The sequence below is a fragment of the Stigmatopora nigra genome, chromosome 18, assembly GCF_051989575.1.
Source record: "Stigmatopora nigra isolate UIUO_SnigA chromosome 18, RoL_Snig_1.1, whole genome shotgun sequence".
Classification (NCBI taxonomy): Eukaryota; Metazoa; Chordata; class Actinopteri; order Syngnathiformes; family Syngnathidae; genus Stigmatopora; species Stigmatopora nigra.
The window spans coordinates 6,227,716-6,251,235 of record NC_135525.1 but is presented as its reverse complement, the minus strand read 5'-3'; the positions used below and the strand labels follow the sequence as shown (position 1 = coordinate 6,251,235).

The 23,520-nt window shown below is 40.7% G+C and overlaps 1 protein-coding gene and 1 long non-coding RNA gene across 25 annotated transcripts in view; one reads left to right on the top strand and one right to left on the bottom strand.

The window, feature by feature from the left end:
* Positions 1-22,936, top strand: part of nrxn1a (neurexin 1a) — a 65,940-nt gene extending 43,004 nt beyond the window's left edge. For 5 of the 24 annotated variants that reach the window (XM_077738641.1, XM_077738643.1, XM_077738640.1 and 2 more), the window contains 12 exons: positions 1,158-1,361; positions 6,194-6,316; positions 6,389-6,770; positions 6,843-7,033; positions 7,592-7,765; positions 9,960-10,079; positions 10,893-11,074; positions 11,151-11,322; positions 13,526-13,875; positions 17,386-17,464; positions 18,258-19,579; positions 19,879-22,936. In XM_077738641.1, the coding sequence (XP_077594767.1) occupies positions 1,158-1,361; positions 6,194-6,316; positions 6,389-6,770; positions 6,843-7,033; positions 7,592-7,765; positions 9,960-10,079; positions 10,893-11,074; positions 11,151-11,322; positions 13,526-13,875; positions 17,386-17,464; positions 18,258-18,559 (2,279 nt within the window). In that variant the 3' untranslated portion in view covers positions 18,560-19,579; positions 19,879-22,936. Of the gene's footprint in view, positions 1-1,157; positions 1,362-2,578; positions 2,606-6,193; positions 6,317-6,388; positions 6,771-6,842; positions 7,034-7,591; positions 7,766-7,939; positions 7,967-9,959; positions 10,080-10,892; positions 11,075-11,150; positions 11,323-12,798; positions 12,889-13,525; positions 13,876-17,385; positions 17,465-18,257; positions 19,580-19,878 lie in introns of all 24 variants that reach the window. The other 19 variants (XM_077738621.1, XM_077738627.1, XM_077738622.1 and 16 more) reach the window with 7 other exon arrangements.
* LOC144211411 (uncharacterized) lies at positions 14,308-17,482 on the bottom strand. The gene is made up of 3 exons (XR_013329596.1): positions 17,261-17,482; positions 15,602-15,734; positions 14,308-14,745 (listed from the first exon to the last, which is right to left on the bottom strand). It is a non-coding gene; the product is annotated as an uncharacterized LOC144211411 (long non-coding RNA).
* Positions 22,937-23,520: the final 584 nt, after the last annotated feature.

Sequence of the window (23,520 nt, the reverse complement as noted above, 5' to 3'; positions counted from 1 at the left end):
CTGTTGAGACGACATCTCTCCCATATTACTGAGAAACGCTAACGGGCGCATCCTCTCGTTTCTAGTGGAAATAAGCGGTAAATTTAATGTGTGATAGTAAGCGTACAATCAAAGGTAACCTTAGGAAAAGGAGTTAAATCTAAATGATTCATGTTTAAATATCTGTTGGCTGTTTATGGATTGATATGAAATGTATAATTGGTCAAATGAGCTCAGAATTTTCAATTAAGGCAAATATTTCTGAAAGAGAAACCTGTTTCTTGCTCACACAATTGAAACAAGATATTCTAAAAATGAACAAGCCAAACACGCAATTGTATCCTCGCCAAATTGTCCCTTCAAATTGACGCAATGAGCCACCAAGTCTCCAGACATAATCGCATCACAACGAGCAAAATTCATTTCCCAAAGCCCTAAATCATCAAAATATCCCAAAGGGCTTCCTTGACACAAATCGAAATAATATCGTGTTAGTAATTAAAAGTCACTCTGGCGAATGAGTAATGGCAAATGAATACCAATTTCATGAGCAATTTCAATGAGTATTAAGATAAATGACATCCTCTCAATCCCCCACTAGGCAAAAAAATATATATATTTTTCAAAAATTAAAATAATGACCCATATAGACATAACATTAGATCCGGTAAATATAGATTTAAAAGGTTTATAGTGTAAGAACACAAATACAAACATGAAATGGGAGGGCAAAGGCCAAGTCACAATTGGAGAGTATTTTAATGACCACTAGGCTAAGTGTCTACCTTCTGGACTTAAATAATCATGCAAAGAAGTTTTTAAAAGTCTAAATAATATAAAATAGACACCATAAAATCACTTTCCCTGTAATGCACATATTGACCAATTGCGGCAGGTTTTGAAACCTTTTTAACTGCGATAAACAACATGTTACAGTCTAGATATATTTAATGATTATTGATCATATCCCCTGATCTAAACCCCATCAATGAACATAAAATAACCTTGAGTAATCTCTACTAAAATAAAAACTACTTCAACTGAAACTTAAATAAATATTTAATGGACAAATTGAAACTGAATCCAATGAATAGATATTAAAAAGAAAAACTGTTAAATGTATGTCATTTTTTGATGTCATTTCTGACTGTTTTTTAATTGTTTGTTTTCCTCCTCAGACGCCACCATTTTATCATACGATGGCAGCAAGTTTATGAAGGTCCAGCTGCCCATGGCTATGCACACGGAGGCGGAGGACGTTTCACTGCGTTTCCGCTCCCAGCGGGCGTACGGCGTCCTCATGGCCACCACGTCCCGCAACTCGGCCGACACGCTGCGCCTGGAGTTGGACGGAGGACGCGTGCGCCTCACCGTCAATCTGGGTACTGCAACACACTCGCGTGCACTCGCCCCCATTGAACCCTCGAGAAAGCATGTTTGATAGATCCTTCCTTTCGAGGTGATGCTCTCAATATGATCTTGTGCTTTTGAGCCGCTTTAAGTATGATGTTGAACAGAGGGTCGAGCTTCAAGCTGCACTCTCTGCTCACTGCCAGTAGACCTGTTCACCTGCCCCCCCTTAGACCAGTCTGACCAGTGCCCCTGACAGCGATAAATGGCCAATCCATTTGGACTCAGAGAAGTGGGAAAAGAATGAGTTCAACTTAAATACATTTTAATCTCTCTTATTTAATGGGGGGTAAAAAAGGGTCAATATTTTCATTTATTTCTCTTCAATGTTAATTTTAAGAAATATTCTTATGGAAATTAATATAATTTTTATATTTGTAGATTTCAAATAAAGACAAAATTGTGAAAATAACTATTTATGCTATTGATAATTCAAACAGTGCACTCAATGATTTTTTAAAATTTGTTTTATAAAATCTTTTAATACAAAAGTAGGTATTCTATTATTTATTTATTAGACTTGAATACAGTTTGATTCAATTCAAAACACAAAGGCAAAATTATGAATGTGTTGCTTTATGTTTGTTTTCATATTTATACAAGATAAACGGTAATAGCATAATTCCCATTAAAACTATTTTGCAATGTATTTGATCATATTTGTTTTCTAAGTAAAATTGAAAATCAAACTGGTTGGCCACCCGCCTTTTGCCCAAAGTCAGCTGGGATAGCCTCCATCACCCTCTGCACCCCTTGTAAAGCTAACAAATCAATGAAAAAAAATGTCCCTATTCTAAATTTCTTACATTTCCAATTTTTTTTTTTTAAGATACAACAAATCTCCCCCCATTTCTGATGATTTTAACAGTAACCAATCACTGTCAACCATCCCCCTCCAAATGGTTGATTGGCCATCTATCACTGCCGAAGCGCCATAATGAGATAACCCATTTGTGCAGGTCTCTGGTTGTTTGCAGCCACGTCTTTTCTGCGGTTGACGCCACGCGACACATCGAGTCACAAAAAAAATCCAATCTGGAACAAGTCAATTTGCGGTCCGACTCCAGGCCGGGCGGCGCGTCCTGTTGGTCCGCCGCCCACCGGGCCCGGAGGGTGTGTCGACGTGTGCGTCCCCAGGACGTGGAAGCCCCGTGTGCGGCATTAACCCTCTGCTCTGCTTTCCCTCCAGACTGTATCAGGATAAACTGTACAGCCAGTAAGTCTGACTCCAAATCATCTCACTTTCCTCTTTTTTCCTCCTTATATTGTCTTTTCACTCATTTGATTGCAATCTGTCATGACACACTTTTTATTTTAATCTCTTTATTTGTGAGTGTGTGTGTGTGGGATATCAAACAGTTTTGTCTATCAGATCTAGGATTTTATTATTTTCTTTTTTTATACTTCGTTTTTATTCACCGTATTGAGTAGTTGGCAGGTATAATGCCAGTTCCAGTCTGCCAAAGCGAGTTTGAATAATTGGTGTCGTGCTCGTTGGAGTATTTTTCCAAGTGGAGCCACATTTTTTTTTACTTTTTATTTGTTTTTTTTCTCATTTTTGGGATGTTATGGATTTGCGGAAAGTCTTATTTTGGCTGCATTTCTTAAATCTGGAACTTTGGGGTTAAACTTAGATGATTTAGTGTTTTTTTAAGGGAATGTATACATATATATACACATTAAGGTTTGTGTATGTTGAGTTTAATCACTTGTTTTTCTTATTCACTAATTTTTATGGTTAATTTAGCAACATTTTTCTCCATATAATTTTTTTTTTACTTTGAAAGACGTTATTGAGTCAAAATAAGTTGCATGTAGTTAGAATTTTTAAAACGTTTTGTAATACTTTAACAAAAGAAGCTTTAATTCTTCCTTTTATAATATTTTTAGCTTTAAATCACTTTAAACAAATGTTAAAATCAGACTCAACATGAAAAAATAGGTTTAATCTTTAGTCTAATCATAATGATTGTATGTAGAAAAATAGTTATACAAAATTTCCTCCTTTCATTCCAAATTTCACCTTAAAGATGTTCTCCATTACTTTCCAACTATCCATATCATTTCATTTATTTCCCTTATGTTTAGTTGCAACTCTTTAATTGGAATATAATGTCATTTGACCTCCACCTTAACATATTGACAGCGATAGGTGTCCAATCGCATGGCAGCCCTCCCACTTTAAATAGATTGGCTGCCATTGATGAGGATAGTTGTCCAATGTGTTAAACAAAACAACCCCCTCCCCAATTTCTGCCTCATCTCAAATCCTATTAATCCACGTGCATTGAGTATTTTAGCAGCGGTGGAATGAAATGGCAGCTAACGGGCTAGCACGGGAAGTTGAGTTAATTAAAATTATCTGCCGCAGTCTGACGCCCCGGGGGGCTCTTATTTGTTTGGCGGCACGCGTAGGAGGGGTTGCTGTTGAAGAGCTTTCATACTCTGTTTGTGTGTGTGTGTGTCTTTCCCGTCACGCCGCCTCCAACGAGCGCAGTCCAATCCCAGCTGAAATTCAATTCCCCGGCGTGGTGTTTCTGTCTGTCACGAGTAAGAAAGCGAGAGAGCCCAAGCGGGAAACGAATGCCCCGTGACGCCGATGGGGGGGTAGGCATTGAAATGGACCACTGCCGTTGCCATAGAAACGGTGCCAAAGATACAGCTGCGCGTCCCATCTTTGAACTGTTAGCGTTCGAGGAATTTGCAAAGCCCATATATACATGTATATGTATATGTGTATGTATATGTGTACATGTATATGTATATGTATATGTATATGTATATGTATATGTATATGTATATGTATATGTATATGTATATGTATATGTATATGTATATGTATATGTATATGTATATGAATATGCCTATGTACATGTATATGTACATATATTTCTGTATATATATGTATATGTACATGTACATGTATATGTATTTTTTGTTTTACGGTAAGGCTGGCTAAGCAAGACCACCCCCCTCCACCCTCCAGCCGTCCGTTTCTTCCACTTTTGGCAGTGTACGCACACAATAAATTAAACATCTGACATTCACCCAGAATGAAAAATGTATTTAACAGCAAGGGGTTGCCAGGCAAATAGCCCAGTCAGCAGTCAAATCAAAGGCCTGAGCATGTCAGACATACTCGGAGGGCAAAATCACCTCGTGAGCTTAAACGCAACACTTGCTGAAGGCTTTCATATTTTCTTACATTTATGTCGTGTTATTCCCGAATGGATTAACACACATGTCGTAAATTATAGAATAAGTGCCGTTCATCCTGGAATTGCCTCCCCCCCAAATACTCAAATTCCTGAACCAAATGACTAAATTTTGAATACATATACACTTATTTCCAAGCTTTTCTAGAGTATCAAAAATTCCCCATTCCCTCCAACGCCATTGACGATTCTATGCCATACTTGAGTTGACCTTGACCTGGAATTGGGGTGTCGGGCAGGCCGCCAACTGCCCCCCAACCCATTTGGCTGCATAAAAAATGTCAAGTAACACACCCATCCCTACGCAGGTGGCGAGTATGTTGTGTAGAGTTGTGTGTTGCATTCCCCAGAGGCGACTCAGCTGCGCCGCAGGCATGAGCATCTCATCCTGTTAGCACGGATCACTGCGCTCGATGCACGGCGGGACGGGAGCGAAGCAAGGCACTCAATACCCACTAACCCACCGTCTTGCTTTTTTCGTATCAATTTAAAATCCATCTCAATCCATATTTGCTGGAAATAAACAGTAGATAGCTCAAAATTCCACCGCGTCTACTAGTCGGCAGGAGCCAGCCATTTTGATTCGGGTTTTTTTTTATTCGTTATTTCAAAATCTTCTTGCATGACTGTTTGCTTGGTGTTATTTCTTGACATTTCCCACCAGCAAATGGGTTTGGGTCAGTTTACTTCACACCCGCCTTCGTCTGTCATTAGTTCCGATAGGTCAGCGTCAACCGGCGAGGCTGGCAGGACCTGGGGAGGTGGGCTCTTGGGTGAGGGTGGGGGGATGCTCATTTTACCGAGGTGGGTGCGTGCCGCCGTCAAGTTTTGGCAGGCGGGGACGCCGCCGCTCGGGGCTGTCAAGTGCGTGGCGGACGATGAGAGATGGGGTGGGTGGAGGTTTGTGGGAGCGTACGGGTGCTTACGTGGGTCTAGTGCCATCTTGAGTTTTGTTGGAGTATGGACTGATAAATTGTACGTTAGAGGGAAATGTGCAGTGCTGCAAAAACCGCAAGGTTGTGCTCACTACTGCTCTTTAGAATTCAGTATGGTGTGTGTTTTACATGTTAAGAAATGTGACTTATAGTTATCGGCTGGGAAGTAATTTGGAATATTTATAATGACAAATGTAAAAAAATGTTTTTTTTTTACACATCTGAACTATAGAAATAATGAAAGGCTCCTTTAAAAGGATGTTTCACCCTAGCATGACCATGTGGTTCGTTGGGGAGGGGGGGGTACTGCATTGGTAATGGGTTTAAGAGCAATATTTGTTTTCAACGACCAAATAATTAGCATGACTATTTGATAGTAATTTGTCGTTTAATATTTTCTTTATTTTGTGGTCTTTGTGAAGTCAAAAACAGTTCTCTACTTTTTGTAGTCGCTGATTTTTCAGGACTTTTCCAAATATTATCTGAGCGAAAAATCCCATCTTCATCACTCCAAACTTGCCGTCAACTCCTTCTTCTTCTTCCTCCTCCTCTTCTTCTTCTTCTTTTTGCGTATCTCTGTTCCTCTCTTGCATCATGTCTCTGCGGCACCCCCCTGGTGCGCATATGTTTAACGTCGCTATGGGCCATGTGTAGGTAAAGGCCCCGAGACCATCTTTGCGGGCTCGGGTCTCAATGATAATGAGTGGCACACGGTGCGGGTGGTCCGGCGCGGCAAGGGCCTCAAGCTCACCGTGGACGACCTTCAACCTGTGGAAGGTAAGCAAGCCCCCACCCTCTGCCACGACGTCCCCATTCCGTTCCCTCTTACCCCTCCCTCCTCCACCCCAGGTCAAATGGCGGGCGACCACACCCAACTGGAGTTCCACAACGTGGAGACAGGCATCGTAACGGAGAAGCGCTTCATGCCGGCCGTCCCGTCCAACTTTATCGGGCACCTACAGGGCCTGGCACTCAACGGCATGCCTTACATCGACCTGTGCAAGAACGGCGACATCGACTACTGCGAGCTCAACGCCGTCATCGGATACAAGAGCATCGTGGCCGACCCGGTCACCTTCCGCTCGCGCTCCAGCTTCGTCACCCTGCCCACGCTGCAGGCCTACTACTCCATGCACCTCTTCATGCAATTCAAGACCACCTCGCCCGACGGCCTGGTGCTCTTCAACCGAGGCGACGGCAACGACTTTATCGTGGTGGAGCTGGTCAAAGGGTAAGCTTTGGCAAGGCGGTCCACAAAATCCTCTGTTCTTTTGGCTCTGCCTTCACGCTACCCTCCTTCTAGGTACCTCCACTACATTTCCGACCTGGGCAACGGCGCCCACCTGATCAAGGGCAACTCCAACAGTCCCCTGAATGATAACCACTGGCACAACGTGCACATATCCAGAGATACTAACAACCTCCACACAGTCAAGATCGACACCAAAGTCACCACGCAGACCACCATGGGTGCCAAAAACCTGGACCTGAAGGGTAACTAACTACCATTCAGAAACAACCCACTAAAAAGATCGGTCAAATAATACCTAACTGTGAAGAATAACATTTCCAAGCTGTTTTGAAGGAAGAATAAATGTTTTTAAATACCTCCCCCAAATCTCTTAAACAAGATGAGTCAATAAAGGAAAAGAAAAAATGTTTAGAAAGGTCCTTCTCCACACCCAAAAAAGAATGTAATTTTTATTATAAGGCTTTACAGACTATCTTTAAAATGTTAACAAAGAAAAATACATTATTCTTTCTTTAATCTAAAATATTGACCCTAATAAGGATAAAGAGGTTCATAAAATGACATTGAGTGTGGAAAAAAAGTATTTTTTGTCTTAAATGCTGATTGAAATGTTAATGTAAGAGAATGAAAAGACTTCTCTTCCCCAAAAAATCCAAATTTTGGCAGTATCAACTGAACAAAAGTATAAATTCCCTTTTAATGAAATAATATGGACACATGAAACAGAGAAGAAGAAAAATTGTCAAAATGAAAGTTTCACAGGTGAGCGTTGGTTCATTAGTGGCAATGTGTCCCTTCAGGTGACCTGTACATCGGGGGCGTTTCCAAGGAAATGTACCGTGAGCTGCCCAAGCTGGTGCACTCACGTGAGGGCTTCCAGGGCTGCCTTGCCACGGTGGATCTGAATGGCCGACTACCTGACCTGCTGGCAGACGCGCTGGCCACCGTGGGACAGGTGGAGCGCGGCTGTGAAGGTGAGACCCCCCGCCCAAGACCCTTTCCCCTTTGGATCTCTTCCCCCTTCTTTCGGATCGGTTCGACTTAACCCACTAACCCGGACGGATCGCATCGTCATCTTATCGGGGCATCATCGACTAACCATCTAACTTGATTTGCTTGTTTTGTTTTGTTTTGGCCCCCCGCAAAAGTTACATTGATGAAAGCTGACCTGCAAGGTATATTTCAGGCTTTATGTGTGCGATCGACATGCTGGGGGTGAGCAATACCAAAATGGAACACTTGATTTCATGTTGTAGTACACTGGAATGCGGCGAAGGGCATTTAAAAGTTGGTATACACAATTTTTCATTTCATCGCACTTTAAGGTTTCTCTCTTTTTCTATTCATACTTCAATAGTTTATTTTTAAGAGTGCTTGTCCATCTTTACTTACTCATTATGTTCCTTTTCTCTCAGATCTGTTTTTTCACTTCTTTTTTCCCTTTCTTTCATCATGTTTTCTTGATTTTCTCTCTTTCTATTGGACAATTAAAAATAGATGAGGATGTTGAAATCCTTATAATGTTTATTCCTTCCTTTTAATCCCAGATTTCTTATTTTATTTTTACTTTTTACATTTATTCCTGCACTTAACCCTGCCTTTCTTCATTATTTTTCCTTATTATCCATCATTCCTTCCTTCTTATCTTCAGACAGACCATCTTTTTCATTTTATCACTATTATTATTATTTTTTTTATCTCACATTCTATGGACTCAACTATTTACCATTAATGGTCCCAAATAAGTGTGTACCTACTTTTGGCCCCATCATACCTTTAACTTTACTTGCGTTCGATACACAACTTTAAAAAAAAAAAAAAAAAGTATTTTTCCATAAAAATCGATGTATTTTAAGACCCTCGAGCAATTGGCCCGCCCACCCCTGGCATGTACGTCTGCTCGCGTCCAAACGTCCCAGTGCTGTGCCGTCTTTGTGCGGATCCCGGCGATCCAGAGTGGCCAAAAAGGGCCCCCGGGGGCGACCTGTCCTCTTGTGACGTCCGCACACCACCAGCTCCGAAAGCTGCATGCTGGGTGTCTTCTTAAAGCCCGCCCGTCCCCCCCTTTTTCCCCGTCTTTGGCGCGAGCTGTGGCCGCCGGCAGGAAGAGAGCGACCGGTGAAGTCGGACCACCTTCTGAGGCCTTTAAACATAACTCTTATGTTTAACTCCTCCTGCTGTGCTCATCCGGACTTCACCACCCGCATGTTCTCCATTTTTGAATTTTTTTGGGGGGCGTCCTGTCCCGCACTAGGCCTAATAGTTTGTGGCGTTGGATTTAAGAATAAACTCTCACCTCAGAAACTTCACTTGGGCGTGAACTGTCCTTGCAATAGATGATGCGATAGAGAGTCTTTGAATGATGTCTCACTGGATGTGAATGTTTTTGAGGTGCTAGTTTATTCATAACTAATCCATTTGAACTAGGAGAGGTTGGGAATGGTCAGTCGGTTCAAATGGATTGGACGTTTTTCTCCGTCAATGCTTTTGCAAATGAATTGGACATCTATCACTGTCGAATTAAGGATTTTTGAAGCATAGTGTAGTAGTATATTGACTAAGAGTAGTGCTGCAAAGTATGTTTCCGTTTTCACAGCTGTAATGGATGTAATATTATCACTGTCATGCTAAATATTGAAATTTTCATTACGTTTACAGTTGTTATTAAAAAAAACCATTTTTTTTATTTTTTGAAGATTAGTTTTAATATTTCGCAATTTTCATAAAACCACAGGGTTGGTATTCCGCTGGAGCCTATTGATTTAAATTAATATAAATGTAATTTTTTTTTATATAACTTGTGCAAGGCACATAAGTTAAAGAGAAAATGCCCATTGTCATCCTTTTTAAAACTGCATTTTTTCTTTATCACCATCCATTTTTTTGTTAGCAGAGGCAGCAGCGAATCATCACGTTTCAGTCGAAGTGAATGTTTCTAAGTGCAAGTTTATTCATAACTTACTAGCGGTGAACAAGCGACAAAACCATTAAGAACGGCCTAGTGTGAGCACGCCCTCGACTCAACACATCCATTTTTGGTTCCCATTGTTTCGAAGCCAATTCCCATCCATCACGAAATGACGAGGCGCGATAACTGGGCAAACTCGCCGATGGTGCACACGTGCGGACGGTGGGGGTGAAATGACATGTGCCGAATGTCCACCGCAGGTCCCAGCACTACTTGCCAGGAGGACTCGTGCTCCAATCAGGGCGTGTGCCTGCAGCAATGGGAGGGCTTCACCTGTGACTGTAGCATGACGTCGTACGCCGGACCGCTCTGCAACGATGGTGAGTGACACCCCTAGATTACATACATATATACATATATACATATATACATATATACATATATACATATATACATATATACATATATACATATATACATATATACATATATACATATATACATATATACATATATACATATATACATATATACATGTATACATGTATACATGTATACATGTATACATACACATACATGTATACATATACATACACATACATGTATACATATACATATACATACACGTACATGTATGTAAGCACATATATACATATACATACACATACATATACATACACATACATATACATACACATACATATACATACACATACATATACATACACATACATATACATACACATACATATACATACACATACATATACATACACATACACATACACATACATATACATACACATACACATACATATACATACACATACATATACATACACATACATATACATACACATACATATACATACACATACATATACATACACATACATATACATACACATACATAACATACATGTACATATACATATATAAGCACATATATACATATACATGCATGTATATAAGCACATATATGCATATACATACACATACATATATATAAGCACATATATGCATATACATACACATACATATATATATAAGCACATATATGCATATACATACACATACATATATATATATATAAGCACATATATACATACACATGTAGATGTACATGTATGCATACGGTAGGTCCTAACACACAGCTATTTTTACATGTACACCGACTTTTTTTTTTCCACCAGCCGGCACCACATACATCTTCGGACGCGACGGTGGCGTGGTGATCTATACGTGGCCCCCCAACGAGCGTCCCAGCACCCGGGCCGACCGTCTGGCTCTGGGTTTCAGCACGCAGCAGAAGCACGCCATCCTGCTCCGTGTGGACAGCGCGTCTGGCTTGGGCGATTACCTCCAGCTACAGATAGTAAGCAGCACGCCATCCATTCATCCGTGGACCACCGCCAAACCTGTTGTTTTTTTCTTTCCGTGACCGCGTCCAGGACAAGGGCAACATCCGCGTGGTGTTCAACGTGGGCACGGACGACATCAACATCGAGGAGAGCGCCAAATTCGTCAACGACGGGAAGTACCACATCGTGCGTTTCACGCGCAGCGGCGGCAACGCCACGCTGCAGCTGGACGACCTGCCCGTCATCGAGCGTTACCCCTCAGGTAGGCGGCGCCCAGCGCCGGCGCCCGACGGCGGCGGCCTTCCCGCCTCCCGCAATTCTCCTTTGAAACCTTTTTTTTTAACCCTAAAAACTGTCACTGTTGATGCTTGATCCTTAGGCCTGTTAAATAGTGTTAAAAGGTCATCTCTAATTTTTTCTCACCACCGTTAAAAGAAAATAATAACAGTTGGTGCATTTTTTTGGAGACACTTTTAAAACATAGTTTAAAATCATGTCCTATGTTTAACTAGTGAGAAAAAATAAGGACAAAATGTGCTTTGTTTTTTACTAGATTTTGCTTCTATTTGCCATTCTATTTAAAGTGTTAAATTTTAAGCTAGACGTCTAAAAAGAAAGAAAAAAAACAAGCTGCTAAATGCTAGTTTTTATAAGGTCTGTGTCCTGTACATATAAGAGTGTAAAGCACGGAAGCCAGCAATGTGGCGCTGCCGCTAACGATATTTCCCTTTGCTCTTGCAGATGTTAACCCCTGAAATGTTTTTTTTAGATTAAAACCAATGAACAGAGAGTAAGTGTCCGCTCACCGGAAACCCCCTTCACCCCCATTGGCCACTGGGCAGTCCACGCTGCCACATATTGCGTCAAGGCGGGCGTCAAATACGGGAGGGTTGGCGACATGTTGGATGTGGCAAGAAAGAAGTTAAAGTGAGCTGCGTTTTAGACCAAAAATTCTATTGATAATTCAAAGAATTGAAAATTCTCTTTGTATCATATTTTTAAGTTTAAATTTGCATTATAATGATAGGGATAAGTGTCCAGTCTTCGAGCTGGTAGCAAATAAGTCATCATTTGGCATTAAGTTGAGAATTCTATAGGAATGTCAATATAGCAAAAATCTGAACTAAAAACACACAAATATCATTTTCTCGATGCGGCATGGACAACAATAGATGTCCAATCTGTTTTTAAATTCATTTTCCTTGTAAGATTATTAGCAAAAAATGGACAACAATTGTAATGTTTCATTAAGAAACCTTTTGAGTCCCACAAAAAAATACATAGCCCTCCTGCCTTAGGTTTAACACCCCCATTATTATTATTTTTTTATTCAATTCAACTCTATAGCCACCACTTTTCCAAAAAGTGCAAAATATTCAAAGCACTTACAGTGAACCCAAATTCGAAAGCTTTTTTTCACAATGACTCATCCCACTTTTCAATACGGCAGTAAACAGTATTTACCTCAATCTTCTACTGCGAAATGAACTTTCACCTCTACTGAAGCGAGTTAAAAGCATCACCAGCCTCATCCAATATGTCCGCCGACCCATTTTAGACTCACCCGCCAGCGCCCGGGTATTTATTTGACGCCCGAGCACCTTCAACGTGACCCCCTCTCCCCTTTGAGCCATGTGCAAATCGTGAGCGGAGCGTTACTTTCTTTTCATTGCTCTTGTTTTTGTATCCAGCTCCTGTGCCACCTTTTTACTACTGTGTTCTCATCTCTAAATTAAAGGCAACATTGATAACGAGCGCCTGGCCATCGCCAGACAGCGAATCCCCTATCGGCTCGGTCGAGTAGTTGACGATTGGCTACTCGACAAAGGTAAAAACCCTGATTAAAATTCCTTAAAAGCTTTAAAAACAGTTCTCTTTACATATTTGACATATCTCTATATATACATATATATATATCTCTATATCTATATCTCTATTATCTTGTGCACCATCAACTAACATTCTAAAACTCTAAATCCATAATTAAGTCTTTAAAAGTTGGGCAGTTTTAGTGTGTAATACTTGTGGAATAACTGTAGTGCCTTGTGTGTATCAGATAATAATCGGGTTAAAGGGACGAAAGAGACAGATTTAAATGCTGATTAAAAAGGATAAAAGGTGCTTTTAGCCAGCAAGGTGGATAAATGTTTTTTGCCATGTTGCTATTTTGTTATGTCAAAGAAAAATGCAGCTTTTAGTGGATTCCTATAAAAACTCTAGTCCCTTTAACAACATTTGACAATGTCGTGCATGCTTCTCAGGCCCGTCCGTCCATGACAACCATCTTCCTCATCCTCCTCTTCCTCGCTTCATCTTGTCCATCTTTTCACTCACAACTCGGGCGGGTGGCGGATTGTGTAACACGCCGGCTGTTTATATGCGGGTTGTGACTGTGCCTTTGCATGTGTTCGCTTGTTTTTTCTGTGTGTGTGTGTGTTTGTGTGTGTGCGTGCGCGTCTGGCTAGGTCGACAGCTGACCATCTTCAACAGCCAGACCACGGTGCGCGTGGGCGGCGGCGGCAGCGAACGCCGCGCCGGCATGTTCCAGGGACAGCTGTCGGGCCTGTACTACAACGGGCTACGCATCCTCAATATGGCAGCCGAGGGCCACCCACACATCCGGGTGGAAGGCAGCGCCCGACTGGTGGGCGACATGCCGTCTTCTTCTATCACGCCACAATCCAGCGCCGCAGCAGCCGGCGGCGGCGGAGGAGGTGGAGGAGGAGCGGGCAACCGCTCGGATTCGGCGCCCGCCGCCGGGGACGTCGCCACCACGACCACCGCCAGCAATAGGAAGCAGGGCGCAACGCAACAGGTAGGCATCTCCTAATTTTTTTTGCCACGCTAATTTGCAAGAAGTGGGCCAATGCCCCCTAGATGGCGCTAGGGCACTGTATCAATCAAAATCATCACGAAGGTTTAGACCGGAAATATTTACCAGTTATTTTGTTCATGTAGTTCTAGATGAGCAGGACATATATTTTTCAACGAAAAAGAAAAATCTGCTAATATGATATCGATTCCGATAATAATTCACAATTCCAATTCCGTTAATTCTATTGCAAAACAAAACAAAAAGATAACTGAAATCATAAATAACAGGGTTGGGCTTAGTTTATTAATTATTTGGGGTTAGGGGATACAATTTTAATTTTTCAAATAGATATAAACAAAAAAAATGACCAATATTTTTAAATATTCTCAAAATTAGACTACAATATTTCTTAAAATAATATACAAATCTTCCTCAAAATTCCAAACTATAAATCTCAATGGCAAAACCATGTACTTTGATAGCTTTGTCCGATCACTCCAACTGCTGCACTGAGTAAAATTCTTCACAAGTTGCCATGGCGATAGCGATCCTCAATACCTGCTGCTTTCCCCTCCATTGCCCCTCCGTCTTCTTCGCGGCGCCTCGCTATTTTTCTTCCTCCATAAATAATACAACGATGGGTGGGCGCCATGGGCATCAATAATGGACAGCGGCGGGCGCCGTCGGTCAATCCCTTCGTTTTGAACTTGACTTTCCCCGCCGAAATGCGGGAACGCTCGACGGGGAGGGGCCACCAGAAGTGGGTCACACGCTCTTCTTGCTGCGGAAGCTCTGGCGTTTGTTGCCTAGCGACCACGCACAGGTGGAGCGAGTGCAACTGCGCCGTCCTTGCATCGCGACGAGTACCATCTGCATGGGGAAAAAAATTGGACGTGAGAGCGTTTACAGACGGGTTTTTTGTCTATTTTCTATTGTGCGATGGATAACAAGCTCATTAATTATGCATGGCAATGCTCCAGGCTCACTCTCATGTTAACCCGGGCTGATGATGGCTGCAAATTTGCATACGCTAGGACATCCAATGGTGATGTCGAATCGTTGTGTTCACAAAGTAAAAAAAATGTTGAAGGCCAAGCCAAACTATGGGAAAAAAGGATGATTTATTGCTAGTTAGTTATAGGCATTTTGCTAGGACGTTTACAGTTTAAATTAGTTTTACAGTAAAACCTCGCTTATTCACGATTATGTACCAAGACTTGCCGGTAAATAACATGTGATGTTGAGACATTGTTTTGACAGATTCTATTTAATTTTTTTATTTTCTATCTAATTTTATCAGTTGAACTTTTAAAACACTGAGATAAATTTTACAACAAATGTACTTAAAAAAAAATGTTTTTATACGACGTACACAATTTAAAATAATACCAAAAATGTATAAAGTTGACAGGAGGTATTGGTTAACATTACATGTTAAGATGGCATCTTTAAGTAGTATTTCTAATAAGTTATTTCCACGATATATTGGAAGATAAACCTCGTTTTACGATTTGCGGCTTATCAATTTTATCACAAATCTGTCAAGGGGGTCTTAACAAACAAACACGTTTCCAGATTGGCCACCATCTTCTCAATCTACTTTCCATCCTTGCTTACTTTTCACTTTCCATGTTTTTTTTTAGCATCCGTCACCCCCCTCACGCCCCTCCCTTCGCCACTTCAGTGTCAGAGAACCCCCCCGATTGGTTGCATGTTCCTATCTCACCATCTGCAGTAGTAGAGCTCGCTCGTTTGCACTCCAGCCGCCGTCGGAGCGCTTCTTTTTCTCTCAGACCTCCCGTCGCTCGTGTGCAGAAGCGATGGAGACGGGGCCTTGAATTTTTAGTAGCGACCAATCCCTTGGGGGAAAGAAAGGCGGATAACATAAAGTGGAGAAATCATGTGCGAAGTCGGGCACAGAGGATTGGATGGTCGCTGGCACTGTTCGGCCGCTCAGGTAGACATTTACTTCCAATTTGTTTACTTGGTTCGTCTCGCTGTTTGGATTTTAGGGTAGGTCGCTCTGTGATTGGGCGCTGGAATAGACCGATTTTCTTACACTCAGTGGGCAGAAGTGATTGGAAAAGCAACCAAAGGGTTAAAGTATTTCTTTTAGGCTAGAGCGTAGCGCAAAATTGCTTTTAAAATATAATAAAATAATCTGTTTTGACTGGTGAATGGTCGCTGCCATCCCTCCTTGTGGATGAATTGGGCATCTACCTAAGAAATTTTTTTTTTTTAATGATAAAATATTTGAGTGTTATCGTGGGCTAAAAGTAGTGTATTTCAATTTTATTAATATTGATTGTATTTTTTTTAGCGTTTCACCAGTTATTCATTAATACAACATATCAAGTGTATTTACAAAAAAACTAGTCAAGGGAGTTCAAGAAATAATATGTAATAATAATAATAATCACCAAATAATATATAATATTAAGTTCCCTTTAAAAAATTGTAGAACAAGTGGTGAGGAACTAGTTTGCAAACAAAATTGACCAAGGCTTAATTATTGAATTGTCTGAATTTGGGTTTTTAATACAAATATGCATGATATTTAATCACCAGTAATAGCTGAAGGTACAATTGTATACTTTGAATTCAGGTAGCGCATTTGCAAAATTAGAACTTGCATAGAATTGCATTAAACTAACATTTCGCCACAACATACAAAAACAGGTCTAAATTTGTAACCTTACTAATTAAAGTTAATTTGCTTTAGTTCATACAACAGTATTGTTTACCAAAATATATATTTTTTTAAATTGCGCTAAATACCATTGACTACTTTTGCCTTAAAATACATGTTTTTTTTACTGAAATTTGTATGAAAGTGTCCCCTATATTGTTCACTCACTCCCTTCTTCTGCTTTTTATCACTGGCAACATCTACTGCAATGCATCACAATCCAATTTTAATTTAGCACCGCCACGAGCGCACACATTTCTCACGCCGGCCAATCTTGGTTTTTCCATGCCTAGTCCCCTCAACGCTCATCGTTTCATTTTATGGGCGCGTCGTTTTTTTTTTTTTTCTGGCAGACCGGAGTTGGCGTCGCTATGGTAACTGCGGCAGGCCGTCGGATCGATCAGGGTTTTCCAAGTGGGGCAGCCAATGATTATATGTCAAGGCCATTGACGGTGCTAGACGTCCGATCCAAAAATGGATCGCATGTATTTCGCTCTAATGAGTTGTCAACTCTCAACTTAGAATTTGGAACAAAAAAATGGGTTTGTGTATACTTACTACATTCGTTTATCCTGATAAATTGATTTAAAAAGGTATTTTTAATCTGTTATTTGTGTCACGGTTAATCGACTAGTCAAAAACTAATCTAAATCATCCCCCCAAAAAAAATGTAAGGGCAATAACATGCATGCTCACGTGTCTCCACGCCCGAAGGGTGTCAACACAAGCCGGTAATGACTTCCTGTGCAGCCAAAGCGAGGGTCCTATAAAAAATAATAATAATATATTAATCTCTGTTAATGTTATCCCTTTCTCAACAGTCGGCAGATGACATCCTGGTGGCGTCGGCGGAGTGTCCGAGCGACGATGAAGACATCGACCCATGCGATCCCAGCTCAGGTGACACACACACAAAAACACACACAATCCACCGATCTGTTCGCCGCGTCTTCTTTATTTTTTTCTTTCGCTTCGCTACAATGAATTATTCACAGGCTCCTTCCTTTTCACGATTTGCGCCTGCAAGCGTTACCTAACGCCCGACCCGCCCACTCATCTTGCTTGTTCTCTCCATTTCAAGCCGGAAGAACTGGCCATTTTTAATCATTGGCTAACACGGTTGTATTAAATGATAACATTTTGCGAAAATATGGGTGGAAATTTGTCAGTAAGGTGTATACACCTGCTGAAAACCCTTCTGTTACCTTCCCGTTGCCTCCAATGTTTTTGAAGAACTGTTGCAATTGGTTGACAGCATCACCTAAAAAGAAGTAAAGTTACTGTAAAAAATGTCATGTGCTTTACAAAGATAGCCTCTTAAATTTGGTTGTACTGGATTATGAAAATGCAGTAGTAGTAGTACGGGGGATATAGTTATACAGGCACTAGATGGAGCTGTGCTGTAGGGAATTTCGTACAATAATTAACCAATATTGTCCCACAGATGAGGCAATTGTTTTAGTTGCGCCTTACAATCCAGAAAATACGGTGCTTTATTGTCCATTTTGACCCAAGTGATATGCAAAACTTACAATAGATTCAATATAAAGATCCAATCATATAGCTAGATGCACTTTTCCATGTCCAATTATTGAAAACAGCTGCATTTAGTATTCTAACCAAATGTTCTTCAAATACCCCACCTCGTTCAAGCATTTTTCTCATTATTTTTTTCCCTTTGTCTCCCACCTAGCACGCCCCCCACTCCCCGAAGTGAAGGTGTTCCCCGGCCCGTCGGAGGTGGTGCGCGAGAGCAGCAGCACCACGGGCATGGTAGTGGGCATCGTGGCGGCGGCGGCCCTGTGCATCCTCATCCTGCTCTACGCCATGTACAAGTACCGCAACCGCGACGAGGGCTCGTACCACGTGGACGAGAGCCGCAACTACATCAGCAACTCGGCCACGCAACCCAACGGCAGTGCCAAGGACAAGCCGCTGGGAATCACCAAAATCTCCAAGAACAAGAAGAACAAGGACAAGGAGTATTACGTCTAACCTTTTAGATATCTCTCTCTCTATACATATATATATGCTATATATATATTCCAAACAAACTTAAAGGCTCAGTGTACATAAATAGGTATATTCTCCCCGACAACCACGACGACGACGCCACACGCACGGACAGACACCGTGGACTGGATAGCACATGCATTCAAGCACAAACATACACAGAGATTGACCGACCGAACGCTTCGGAGGGACAATGGACAACATGAGCCTGAGGAGGACCAGAGCGGGCTCCTTTTGGGGAAACGTGACAAACCATTCCAGAGTATCCGGATAGAAGCGCTAAATGTGCAAGTGTGAAGAGTCGGGCGTTCCCGCCCATTCCAAATGTCAGTCGTCTACTTTCTGGGACTAAAGTTCCAAATCTGGGCTAGTTTTTATTTTCTTGGCAGTTGGCTGACTTGAGGAGTCATTTGGCATGATAATGAGTTGGACCCTTGACAGTCATTTTGAATCTTTTCAAATGATTTCAACTCAATCTACAACTAAAACTAAAAATTGAGTCTGTTCTTTTAGGAATCGGCTCTGAAATGGGTAAATATGCTGTTTCTCCCAATCACGTAATTCAATGTTGTTCTAAAAGTATAGGCACAAAAAAATTGAATTGGATGGTCCCGTTTTCTGCTCAATGTTAACACAAATTGGCAATATGCAGTGTGTTCCAAAATGTTTGACCCCATTTTGTAGGCCTATCATTTTGGCAATTTGAGTTGTAATGCCCTCAAATTTTCACAGCTAGTGTAGAAATGTGTCTAATTTTTGTGTGTAACCTTTGGCATTTCTATCTTTTCAGGTTAAGAAACGCCGTTCACTTCAAAGGAAAAGGCATTTTATGTGTTAGAGTATGCTCACTTGGACACAGCCACCCAAGACAGTGCAGCATTTTGCAGAAATGGCACCAACTACAAAACGCATTTGTTTTTGCAAGTGTAAAATGGTTCTATATGTACAATTTAAAAATGTTTAAGTTTTTTTTAGCAAAAGGTAATTATCCCTTTGTCGCAGGTGTCCCTCCCCGCCGAAGGGGAACCAGCTTCTGCTCAGTCGTAGGTATATACTCTACTGTTTGTGCTAAGGGGCCCTCCCACCTTCCCATTAAACTTGGAACGGCCAAGTATTATGGTTAGGAGGGGCGGTCATTGAGTCATATGACTAAGTGTGCAAGCCACCTCCCACTCAAGAAATTTGGCTAAGTGTGAAAGCCACCTAGCCATTTATTTTAACTAGTTTTGATGTAATGATTCTATGTAAAATTTATTTTTTAAAGTTTTTTTTAGCAAAAGGTAATTATCCCTTTGTCGCAGGTGTCCCTCCCCGCCGAAGGCGGGGAGGGGCACCAAGAGTACGTCTCCGGGAATCGAACCAGCTTCTGCTCAGTCGTAGGTATATACTCTACTGTTTGTGCTAAGGGGCTCTCCCACCTTCCCACTAAACTTGGAACGGTCAAGTATTTTGGTTAAGAGGGGTGGTCATTGAGTCATATGACTAAGTGTGCAAGCCACCTCCCACTCGAGAAATTTGGCTAAGTGTGCAAACAACCTCCCACTTGAGAAATTTTGCTAAGTGTGCAAGCCACCTCCCTACTCAGCATGATCGTGTCCGGAGGCGGGGAGTACCACCCACAGTCTGAACCCATGCAGCCAGAGGTGTGCGCCATTTTCAGTGTAATATGTCCATTAGTCCAACTGGGACATGAGATCTGATACTTTGAGTTGCACCTATAATTTTAGAAAAGAACATTTTACCTGTGGAGAGTGGAGCATGTTCATGACCTTAAGAGAGTGTTAGAAGAGCAAGTGTGGAAACCTACACACATTTGAGCCTTTTTCTTGCAATGTTTGGTACCAAGTACTAATTGGTTTTGTAATTGGTGCCTTCTTGGGAGAATTTGTGAAGAAGGCACGCTGCACTGTCTTGGGGGACTAAGTCTGAGCATATTCTAACATGCAAAATACCTTTTTCTTTTAATGAACAGCATTTCTTAACCTGAAAAGATAGAAATGTCAAACATTACACCAACATTTAAAACGTTTATACACAAGCTGTGAAATATTGAGGTCATTCAAACCAAAATGGTCAAAAAGATCTACAAAATAATGTAAAAACATTTTGGAAGACTATGTATAAACATTTTTTAAAAGAAACTGTTCAAAGTACAAATATGATTAACACTAAATCTACATTTTGAAAGTGTTTACACTTTTCTTCCACCACACAAAAAAAAGCTTTCTACCTTTTTCATAATTCAGCTGTGTTCAGCAATGTGTAGTTTTTGCAAAAACAAGCCATTTCTCCTACAAACCAAATTTACTCATCTTGGATGAAAAAAAAGAATGACATCCACTAAAGCGACCATTTAAAAGAATCCATTCCCTTTTATCCCCTCCCAAAAAAATGTTGTTGCCCTTTTTTGTTATCAAGTAATCAGCTCTAAAACATGGATGGATTTTGCAACAAAAAAAAGCCATTTTTCCTACAAACCAATCTCAATCATCTTATAAAATACATACACTGAAACTACCATTTGAAAGAATAAAATGTTTTTAACCCACCTTTTTTTCATTCTTCAGTGTTGAGCTGTCACAAAAACAATGGATTGCCTTAGAAAGAAAAAAAATAAGAATAAAAATCAGCTTTTTCTTAGAAAACATCAAGTGGACGACTGACATTTTTTCCCTTTAAGGACAAAAAAATCGCACCCACTCGCGTAAAAATGTGCGTGTAGCACCAAAAATCAAAAGCAACAAGATGATCGAAGGCCTTCAAGAATCTTCCGGGTGACATTTGAGAAGGAAGAAAGCACATCAAGCCAAGTGACGGGACGGGAAATCAGGGTGCGGCCATTTTTTGGGGACGGGAAAAACACGGGAGACAGACATACCTTCATGCTTGAAGTACAAGGACCTGCACTTTTTGGAGGAAGGATTGACTCTTCGGTTCGGTGAAGTTGTTTGTCATTGCACGTGAAATTCTGGATTTGTACGGCGGAAAATGTCGCCGATGCCGCCATATTAGATCTGAAACACAGAAGAGACTAAATGGCCACCACGGAATAAGTGGAGAAAACTTTTTTTTTAGGCTCCATTTCTGAATGACATATGTGGCAGTGCCTTGACTTCTGAGTATAGTGGCTGCCATTGACAATGTTAAATGTCAAAATGGCTCTTTTAATCCTTCAATTGTGACTTTTAAATGAGGCATAGACGTCCAATCAGTTTGTCCCACTTCAAAAAGGGATTGGACGTCTAGAGCCGTCAATGGCAGCCGATGACTTGAGTAGACGTGGTTCTAAAATGTCCACTTTTTGTCTTTTGGAGTCTTCCTAACTCATTTGATCAAGTTGATATTGTTAACCTGGTTAACTTGCATGATCCATTTTTTGGGCCAAACTTGAATTTCTGAGTAAACTGATTGGTGTGAACTTGAAAAAAAAGAAGAGTGCGCTTGGTGTTTTGCATCCTCAAGCCAAATATGACGTATATTCAAATATATATTAGGTCAAAGTCTATTGACTTACTTGAAGTCCACTTTAAACATTTCCAGCTTGACTTTTGTTGTTGTTGTTTTCCATCAAAGTTGAAAGTCCAAGTGTTCAGCCATCTTTATTTCCCTGAGGGTTTGCAAATATAAATATTAGTCATGTATCTTTAAAAAAATGATGCAAAATAAGGACTGATTATATGAAATCTATCAACAATTTCTTTTAAAAACAAAAGCATAAGGACATTGTTTACCTAAAAATTATCCAAATCCTTTTTTTTTGTATTTATTAATGTAAACAGAATTATTCACTTTGTAATATATAATTTTCTTCCCCAATATTTGACATATATTTATGCCTAAGAAAAAATAACCCTTACCATAAAAGTATTACATTAGTCAAAATACATGATTTATACTTCAGTACTATTAAACTATTTGTGGCAGGCCTGTATTCAAAACAACATCAAATCTATATTTCAATGAAATATTTCATTCAAAACGGACAATTCAAACAAAACTCTAAGTCAGATCACCCTCTTAAGTCAAGGCACGGCACCCCCATATCCACTTGTCAATCGGTACCATAACGCGACCTCTCCAGTTCTTCCATGTGACGCATGCCGGCAAAAAAAAACAAAAACTAAGCGAGTGAGAGTGCGCCACTTTGTCTTTTCCTTTCTGTTCTCTTCTCGCCACCCGTAGCTTATCCCATCGACCATAATATAATTTCCAAACCTGTACACTTTTTCTACAGTACCTTGCGTTGATTTTTATTGTTACGGTTCTTTAACGAACGTAAAAAAGTGGAAATTTATTACAGTGGGTACAAAAAAAAATAGTTTTGAAGAATAACGAGTAAATAAAATATTACCCAAGTGAGTAAGACTGGCAATTCGTTTCAGTCGGAGTGAACGTTTCTGAAGTGATAGTTTATTCATATCCATTTTTGCTTGAATTACGTCTCAATGGTTGCCATTTCGGAATCTTTTTATTGTTTTCCTTTGCACATTTTCCCCTCTACTCATTTTAATCATATTTTTTACATAGACGCGCAGTGCTGCACATTTTTTTTGTGATCTTTATGAGTCTACTTTATGTCGGGAGCGCTTTTGCATTTTAATGTCCTTCCGCGCTTTCCTCAGTGGCAAACAGAATATTTTTGTCAGGCGCAATGAAAGCTCAACACGGTGTCTTTATTGTCGACTTTATTGCTACAAATGGCCGTCAAACAGGCCAGTTTTTAATTCTGCTATCCCCAACGTGCCATAAACACCAAGATAAACTATCCCGCTAATCAGTTGGGTGGGAACTCGGCCAAGGCACCACTGTCTGAATAGGTACTAAAAGATTTGGAAGTCATGTTTTATAGCGGGGTTGTGAAATGTTGCACATAATGGCTGAAATGAAAAGTCATTTATTGTTCGCTGGCGGGTTTATCACTGCCGCTGGAAAATTCTCGCATT